Raw genomic sequence first — 9,089 nt, 5'->3', positions numbered from 1 at the left:
TTATAGAACAATGTCAATTTTTATTTATATACAAAAAACCCCCATTAGGATGAATAGACATTCTTCAGTGTACATTTCCTGTACATTCAGTAATATTCGCTCCTGATGGTAATGCGATAATAAACACAGTACTTGGCGTAAGTGTTGACCGACACAAGCGAGTCCCACAGAAGCACAAGGCTCACACGATCAACAGATCAGCTTCTCGTAAGGCAGATCATGATGTGACCTGCATCGATCAGACACCTTCACGTTCTCGCCGCAAAGATCCTCAAAGCTAAACAAGTGTGTCCGTCAGATTTTCTTTCCTTTGTGCAGTTTGTTGAAACGCCAGATGTGCTCCTTCCGCAAACGCTTCCAGTATTCGTGGCTCTCCGGATCCAGCTCATGAATTTTTTTCACCGTACCGAGGTTCAGCTCGAACAACCTGGAGACATCCACAAGCATCATTTTAGATTAAAAAAAAATATATAAAAATCAACCATTAATTTTTGCCACCTTCTGTTAGGGTGCATATGTTCAGTAATAGATGAAGCCATTTAACCATAAAGATTTGTTTTCTGTTCCATAATTACTAGGGGTGACCCCCAATAGTGGAAGATTGGATAGGAGGAGCCTTATATTAAAATCATCGCAGTGGTAATATGATACAAGGATCATCCCATTTTAATTATATTTGGGTGCTCGATGTCTGATTTTAGCCCAAACTACTGTTCTTCTTCGAATAATTTAATATACAGACTAATATCATAATGCCAACAGAAATATATGATATTTTTAAAAGAAACCAACCCCCGTGACAGATTTAGATTCACTTTACATGATCCGTGACTGACAAAGGAGCATCTTGACAGCACGGATTGAAATATTTAACAATGTCTGGGAGATTCTAGTATATTGTGTTAAAGTATATTGTGTTCTTATTTATTTCGGTAAATTAAGTTTGGATTGTTCTGTCGGTGCATAGATGTTGCGCTGCGCTTACAATTTAGGCAATTAGTTTTTCATTTGGCAACATGCAAACCCTGTCTGCTGTGTGGTTTTTCTGCAATTATTTTTATTATTATTTTTTTTTTTTTTTAAGTTTATGGATCCAAAATCTATTTTATACATATGCATTTTGTGTAATGTTCTGTACATCGTGGCTTTAAATTGGAAATTAGGAAATCGTTTTATAAATGTTCATAAAAATTGCTTTTCATTTCAAATTTTAAAAAGATAAAAAGGCGTTGGCAGTTTCGTCTCACTTCACAGGCAGTTTTGGTCAAATTCAAGTTGTCTCACCAACTTGTTGACTACCTGGTGTCGTCAACCAACACACACACACACACACACACACAATTTCGAATATGGGCAAGACTTGACAATTCTATGTAAATGTACTATGTAAATCCTAAATGGAGACTCCCCTAATATTTACTAACAATGCAAAAAAAATAAAAAATCTGGAGCAGAATATATAAATCAATAAAATCTATTTAATATGAACAATTACTAGAATTCTATTAAGGTACCAGGTGCAGAGATTCTTCATAGGAAGAAGTGAGACATGTGCAAAATATGCAGAGTAAATACATGATCTATTATCATTATCATTATTATTCTTCTTCTTTCACCTGCTCCCATTAGGGGTCGCCACAGTGGATCATCCGTCTCCCTGTCCTCTACATCTGCCTCTTTTAAACCAACTACCTGCATGTCTTCCCTCACCACATCCATAAACCTCCTCCTTGGCCTCCTCTTTTCCTCCTGGCTGGTGGCTGCATCCTCGGTAATCTTCTACCCATACACTCCATGTTCCTCCTCTGCACATGTCCAAACCATCTCAATCGCGCATCTCCTTCCTTGTCACTGAAACGTCCTACCTGTATATCCCTCCAATAAACTACTTTCTAATCCTGGCCATCCTCCTTTATTATTATTACTGTATTACTAGTGCTTTCATTGCTTTTCTGTTAGATGAATGATCTTAATCAATTTACACACTGAAACCGCCGGACACAAGATCGTGGGGGTTCAAGCCCCAGTATAGCCAAGCTGACACTCTTGGGCCCTTGAGCAAGTCTCTTAAGCTTAACACTGAGCTTCTTAAAAAAAAAAAAAGTCCTGAGATATGAACAGTAAAGAAGCTTAAAAATCTTATCTTGCACCCCATTTTTTTTTTTTTTTTTTTTTTTTACATTTGTACCATTTCTGATGTCTGATGCAGCCATTTTATCAGTGCCAAATGAGTACATCATTACCATGCTGGATATTCCTCTTTCGGCTTCAGTGGTGGATCTTCTCCTTGTTTGTAGATGTTTACTCCCACAGCATAGGAGGTCAGCCTCTCCGGGTCCTTACACACATCTGGGCCCTTTAGAACATCCTTTACCATGCCCTTTCCTTTTCCTTTAGCAGCTGAAAGAATATGAACAAACACAAATGCATGACAACTGGAGACTGAATGATGGGTGTTATGGATGCTCCAAGTGTATTTAAATCTGAAACAATATCCTGTTGTCTTTATCAGTTGTTAATCAGCATCATTAGTAAATCAACATGCACTACTTGATGACTTTCTTCGTATTCTAGAGGTCAAGGTCACTTTATGGCTTTAGACTCATCCCAGGACATTAGCTGGAGGGTTAGATTAACCTAAACCGGCGCATACAAACTAAAAAATAAAATCATACCAGGTTTTTTTGCATATCCGCGAATCGGGAATGAGCTGTTCACCAAAGCACAAGCACAAAGCCTGGCGTGTGAATGAAACAGATTGAGATGACCTCCGTTTAAAGACTTCAGAACGTGAATGAGAGCCATTTCTCCTGCACCATGCTGTATACCAGGGACACGTGACCCACCAAAGCGCTTCCGTACCCCGGCTGCGCATGCGCATGAATCAAATCTCTAAAATTGATTGACTTATGTCTAGCGTGTATAATATAACAAAAAAGTTTGGAACGTTACTTATGCTATGTATCTAAAATAATAATAATAATAATAATAATAATAATAATAATAATAATAATAACAAATTAACAGTAAACATTTCAAAAGAAACAAATAAACAACTCGACATGACGTCACAATGTTTCCGCTAAGGATTCACAACTTCCGGCTTGTTTATTTGAGCTCAGACTTCGACAAGATGGCGGAGTACGAGGCTGTACAGAAAGGCTCGTTGAAAATCAAAGGAGTTGGAAGTGTTTCAGCTAGTAAAAAGTACGTACTTTGTTTTAATTTAAAGTGAAAGTAGTTCAAATGTGTTTTTTTGTTCGATTTAGGCTAACTCATTAGCATTTCTTTTGCTAACGAGTTAGCCGAGAACTTAGCTAACATGACTCATTTATCAATACAGTAATCACATATATGAAGCATTATAACTGCTTAAAAGTGCATTATATGAACTGTAGAAGGTTATACTTGTCATGTGTATATATTGTTAGAAATATGAGTTTTGATGAGGTTGGGCGCCATCTTGGATAATATTGTGTTTAAGCCTCTCTCTCTCTCTCTCTCTCTCTCTCTCTCTCTCTCTCTCTCTCTCTCTCTCTCTCTCTCTCTCTCTCTCTCTTGCTCTTTTTCTCTTTTTCTCCCAGTCCCTCTCTATCTATCTATTGCTTTTTTCCCCAGTCCCCCTCTATCTATCTATTGCTCTTTTTCTCCCTATCTATCTATCTATCTATCTATCTATCTATCTATCTATCTATCTATCTATCTATCTATCTATCTATCACTCACATGGATCGAGAGAGAATGGCTGTGTCGTGCAGTTTTAGAAAACGGTGTCAAGGTCACGTGATGAAGTGGAATTACTGCATCACCTAAAAGCTGATTGTTTTTTTTCTCTTTCTCTCGTCCTTACGTTTTCCTTTTCTCTTAACAATAAAGAGAGAAATTCTTTTTAAAGGCGATTCACTCGAATTTTTTAATTCTTATATTAGTTCAGAATTGACAAAAAAAAAAAATTCTGTTCTGGGTAATGGTGCGTGTTGTTTTTGAGACCGCTCGACTTCTATACATCACAGCATCGTTACAGTTCGAGAGGCCGGTGAGGATAACCGTTTATAGCTGCTGTAGTGTAAATTCTCACAACCTTTTTCTCACATATACTGATCTTAAAGTCTCGTTTCATAAAAAAAAAAGAAGAAAAACAACAAGACAATTGTGATGAGTGTTACCTTGAGTAATTTTCTACACCACACTAAACAAGTACTTTGTTCTTGACTTAATATTATATGAACATTTACTTAACTTTGTACATTTATATCGTTTGAAACAGGAAGAAGAAGAAGGACAAGGAGAAGAAGCGTTTGGAAAACCAGGCGCTGGCCACGTCAGCAGACGAGGAAACGACCAAGAAGGCTTATGTTGATAAAAGAACACCGGCTCAAATCGCCTTTGACAAAATCCAGGAGAAAAGAGTGCGTAAATTTTTGTATGATCTGTTATACGTGCTGTAACTTGGTGTTTTGTTTTTTTTTGTTTTTTTACACTGGTCTTTATTATATATATATATATATATATATATATATATATATATATATATATAAGGCTGTGGGTTACTGATCAGAGCGCTTTGCTCAAGCGCCCAATTGTCAGCAGTTCTGGATCGTGTCTAACCGTGCAATCTTTAATTACTCCATGTTCCTTGTCGAAGTCCACTATATAGGGTGCAAGTATTTGATCCAGGGCTTCACCAACTTCTCATGGGCAGAGCTCAGCGCTAAATATAGGAGCTAAAGAAATTCAGTTGCAGCACAATGTTGATTTGTACAGTTTGGTGAAAAAAACACTTAAATTCTTTACAAAAAGAAGTGATGTCTCATTAGATGAGTTTAAGTTGAGAACTTGCAGCACTGCAGTGATTTTAGTGATAAGTGGACATTTAGCGCCCAAGAAAATGCTTTCGGTTTTATATGTAATTAATGTAACAAACCTGCTGTATTTTAAGTCACTTTTCTTCTGCCTCTTTGACTCTTGACTTCTTATTTTAAATAGCAAATTGAAAGGATTCTGAACAAAGCCTCCAAGACACACAAGCGCAGAGTTGAGGTAAGAGTTTGTTCGTGTTTTTTTTTTTTTTTTTTTTTTTTTTTTTTTGCTCCGTTACATACAGTCTCCTGGACACTTCTTCTGTCCACAAGGTCGGATTTTTTTTTCTTCCTCTTATGTCGGTTAGATATTTCCTTGTTACCATCTGCATTTGCTAAGATTTTGTGATGAATCTATTGACCATATAATAGTGACTGAGCTTCACTCAATGCAGCTCTCTAGCTTATAAAAACTTATCACAATCATCAATCCTCATTTACCAATCACTGAGCCACGTCAACCTTCCCTGACCAATCACTGAGCCACGTCAACCTTCCCTGACCAATCACTGAGCCACGTCAACCTTCCCTGACCAATCACTGAGCCACGTCAACCTTCCCTGACCAATCACTGAGCCACGTCAACCTTCCCTGACCAATCACTGAGCCACGTCAACCTTCCCTGACCAATCACTGAGCCACGTCAACCTTCCCTGACCAATCACTGAGCCACGTCAACCTTCCCTGACCAATCACTGAGCCACGTCAACCTTCCCTGACCAATCACTGAGCCACGTCATCCTCCCTGACCAATCACTGAGCCACGTCATCCTCCCTGACCAATCACTGAGCCACGTCATCCTCCCTGACCAATCACTGAGCCACGTCATCCTCCCTGACCAATCACTGAGCCACGTCATCCTCCCTGACCAATCACTGAGCCACGTCATCCTCCCTGACCAATCACTGAGCCACGTCATCCTCCCTGACCAATCACTGAGCCACGTCATCCTCCCTGACCAATCACTGAGCCACGTCATCCTCAACACACTTCTGTGAGCAAATGCAGAAATCTACGAGGTGGATTTGTATCTGACCCGAACTCCTAACTCAACAAAACATCTTTAACCTTTAAAGCTTGGCAGGTCCCTAGTAGGATGAGATGGATCAGGTCTTTCCAGCTACCATTTTCTTAGTCATAAACTTTAAAACTTCATATTGTGCCTTAGTGCAGTCACTTAAAATAATTTTTTTAAATAAATCTTTCTATCCAAATGAAGTTATTAATCTTTAGCATGGATATTAAAATTTCATTCCATGAGCCACGTGAGGGCGTTTGTCAGGTCGCTCTCTGTCCTGTATGTTTTTCACCCTGTCTGAAATCGTAGGTCAGTGTTGGTGAATTTAATGATTTATTTTTCCCCAGGAGTTCAACAGACATCTGGACACACTGACAGAGCATTATGACATTCCGAAAGTCAGCTGGACCAAGTAACACGGACATCCCGTGGATCATCAGCACAACGATGACGTTCAGCTGTTAAGGACTTGACATTCTCTCACCTGCCATCCAAATCACTCTGTTTAAAGTCTACAGATGCTAAAAAAACATGTAGCTGTCTCCTGTGTTCACTCAGAAGTCATTTAAAGTTTGATTTGTTTTTGTATTCTAATATTTCCTTATGTACCTAAAATGGAGTTTTCATTTTGAGAAGATTTCTGTGTGCAAAATCCAATATTTATACGTAACCCACTGGTTTTTAGTTTTTCGTTACCTGGTGATATGTTGTGATATTTCTTTCATTAAAATTATATAAAATTTATTCTGCTTCTCTCTACCTGCTTTAAATCTATAAATCATAAGTACTAAAGGCCAACTGTACACACACACACACACACACACACACACACACACAATAGACCACGCATTTATCAGTCAGAACATATCTGTAAATGTAACTACAGTATTAAGCATTAAAACAATGCTCTGCTGTGTGTATGTGTCCTAGTCCTTTGTCTTTTTTGAGACACATGCATGTTCCTTTTGTTTCTATGCAGCAAACTTTATACAGATTTTTTACTTTATTTTCATTGAAAAATCCTCCCTTAGCAGGAATGCCAGCTTTACACACTTTTGGCATCCGGACAGTTTGTTTCGCCAAACACTCAGCGCAAATACTTTGCTATGCCTCTAGTAAAACTTGCCAAAGATGTTCATTAGTTGGAGATTTTTTCTGACCTTCTTATCCAGTTCATCCCAGAACAGTTCAATAGGATTTGGGTGCAGCGACTGGGCAGGTCACTTCATGATAGTTACCACTTCAGCCGACTGTTTGCCTTCTAAATACATACGCTTTGGCCCATTGTCATGTTGTATGGTGAAGTCGGTTCCAGTGAGCCGCAGTCCAGATGGAATTGCATGGTGTTGAAGTATGGAATGGGAGCCGTGTATGTGTTCAGTTTTCCTTAAACCTTGAAAAAGCCTCCAACCTTCCATGCTCCAACACCATTAAGTGTCCACCTCGATGTGTGACTATGGGGGTGAGGCAGTGTGCTAACATCATCTCTTCTCTCCTATGTCTTATATAAGTTCTTCTGTTGCTGATTGTTGACTCAATCACTGTCCAATTCTTGTGTATTTTTGCCTTTTAACCTGGTATGTTGCATAGAAACAAAACGAACATGCATGTGCCCTAAAAACATAAAAGACAAGGTAAGACATTCCAGACTCTATAAGTTTTGTATCAGAGCTATCAGGTTAATTAGATTAGATTCAACTTTATTGTCATTGTGTAAGGTACGTGTACAGAGCCAATGAAATGCAGTTAGCATCTAACCAGAAGTGCATAAGTGGCTAATTACAATAAATAACAGTCGATAAATAGGGTATGAGGTCCATATACACAGGGATGAGGTGATTAATGTACAGAAGGTACAGTAGGTAATATATATAAATATATAGTAATATACAATATACTGTGCAAAGATTATGCATAGACAGACATCGAGATAATATACTCAAATAACATGATATAGTTATGCACAAGTTTGAATCTGTATCATACAGTATTTATATATATATATATTTGTGGAATCAGTATGGTTATGGATGGTGTGAAATAAGCAGTGCAGCTCTAAAACACCTCTTAGTGTCTGCACAATGGGAAAAGAGTGAATAGTCCATGGTTGGGGTGAGAAGTATCTTAGATGATTCACCTCGCCCTTTGAAGACAGCGTTTATTGTAAATGTTCTCCAAGGTGGGAGGCTGAGTGCCTATGATTCGTTGAAGCAGTACAGCAGTAAAAGTTCTCCTGTATCCTGTAGCACAGACAGGACTTTTTAAGTCTCCTCAGAAAAAACAGGTGCTTTTGTGCCTTCCTGATCAGGATAGAAGAGTTCAGAGACCAGGTGAGATCCTCTGAGATGTGAAGGAACTCCAGGGAACTTAAAGCTGGGTACACACTCAACAGCAGCTCCATTGATGTCGTATTGATGTCTAATACTGGACTAATTCTACATGAACAGTTTCATGAAAACTGTGCAGCTCTGTTGATTGTTGAACAGCTAATTTTGGGGATGCGTCACAATATTAAATGGGATATCAAAAGGGGGAAAAAAGACGACATTCCTGTGTTGAATAAAAGCAAGACTGCTGTAGTTTGTATGAAACTATTCCCAGTAATTGATTCTCTTAATTTTATAGTGTTTCTCTCAGATGCTTCAAGGAGTGTCTGTATATGTTGGAGTTTCTATTCAATCAAATTTCAGCCGTCACATCACCTGTTGCCAGGGTTTAATGTATTTGACAAGGCCTTCATTGTCAGCACCGGCAGACTTTTTTAGCATAAAATCTATGTTGTTTGAAGCTTTTGCTTTAACCAATCAGACTGATCACTGCATCTTCACGCCCTGTGACAGAGTGGTCAGAAAGTGCGCTAGTCAGAGCTCGCAACCCTGTGAGTGCACAACTCTAATGTATCCGTATGGATTTCAAAGCTGCTTTTTCATTCCACAAATAGCTGACAGAGGAGAAGAAATTGATTTGGTCGCAATGACGCTTACAAGGATATTTACAAGGCAGACCTTTCCAGAAAAGCTGGACATCATGAGGAAAGGCCTTACGTTTCAACAGGTCTCCTTTCACTGCAGCCACAGCAGCAGCACCACCTGCATGCATCATCTCAAGCAGAAGCATTCGGGTTTTCCTTGCATCTTTTCAGTGCATTACGGTTTTCCTTGGGATTAGGGTTTTAGTTTTTAACACAAAAGCAGAAATGGTTAATCAAAAA

At 38.7% G+C, this 9,089-nt stretch overlaps 2 protein-coding genes across 2 annotated transcripts; one reads left to right on the top strand and one right to left on the bottom strand.

Moving 5' to 3' along the window:
* On the bottom strand, nt 1-2,863 carry mrpl54 (mitochondrial ribosomal protein L54). Its single transcript, XM_083557862.1, has 3 exons — nt 2,676-2,863; nt 2,244-2,400; nt 1-427 (listed from the first exon to the last, which is right to left on the bottom strand). The coding sequence occupies exons 1-3, from the start codon at nt 2,803-2,805 to the stop codon at nt 295-297; spliced, it is 420 nt and encodes a 139-aa protein (XP_083413988.1). The 5' UTR covers nt 2,806-2,863; the 3' UTR covers nt 1-294.
* Nucleotides 2,864-3,057: 194 nt separating this feature from the next.
* fam32a (family with sequence similarity 32 member A) lies at nt 3,058-6,622 on the top strand. The gene is made up of 4 exons (XM_083557821.1): nt 3,058-3,207; nt 4,268-4,409; nt 4,987-5,040; nt 6,226-6,622. The coding sequence occupies exons 1-4, from the start codon at nt 3,074-3,076 to the stop codon at nt 6,292-6,294; spliced, it is 399 nt and encodes a 132-aa protein (XP_083413947.1). The 5' UTR covers nt 3,058-3,073; the 3' UTR covers nt 6,295-6,622.
* The last annotated feature ends 2,467 nt before the right edge of the window (nt 6,623-9,089 follow it).

The sequence above is a fragment of the Silurus aristotelis genome (assembly GCF_946808225.1).
Source record: "Silurus aristotelis genome assembly, chromosome: 13".
NCBI classification, from domain to species: domain Eukaryota; kingdom Metazoa; phylum Chordata; class Actinopteri; order Siluriformes; family Siluridae; genus Silurus; species Silurus aristotelis.
Note: the sequence above shows the minus strand (reverse complement) of the source record. Positions and strands in the feature narration are given on the sequence as shown.

Bases quoted from the DNA above. Each gene is read 5' to 3' on its own strand.
- mrpl54 (XM_083557862.1), bottom strand. From the start codon at position 2,805: ATGGCTCTCATTCACGTTCTGAAGTCTTTAAACGGAGGTCATCTCAAT. The intron at 2,401-2,675 runs GTATGATTTTAT...ATATTCTTTCAG, and splicing joins CGGATATGCAAAAAAACCTG to CTGCTAAAGGAAAAGGAAAG. The intron at 428-2,243 runs GTAATGATGTAC...GGATGTCTCCAG, and splicing joins AAAGAGGAATATCCAGCATG to GTTGTTCGAGCTGAACCTCG.
- fam32a (XM_083557821.1), top strand. From the start codon at position 3,074: ATGTTTCCGCTAAGGATTCACAACTTCCGGCTTGTTTATTTGAGCTCA. The intron at 3,208-4,267 runs GTACGTACTTTG...CGTTTGAAACAG, and splicing joins AGTGTTTCAGCTAGTAAAAA to GAAGAAGAAGAAGGACAAGG. The intron at 5,041-6,225 runs GTAAGAGTTTGT...ATTTTTCCCCAG, and splicing joins CACACAAGCGCAGAGTTGAG to GAGTTCAACAGACATCTGGA.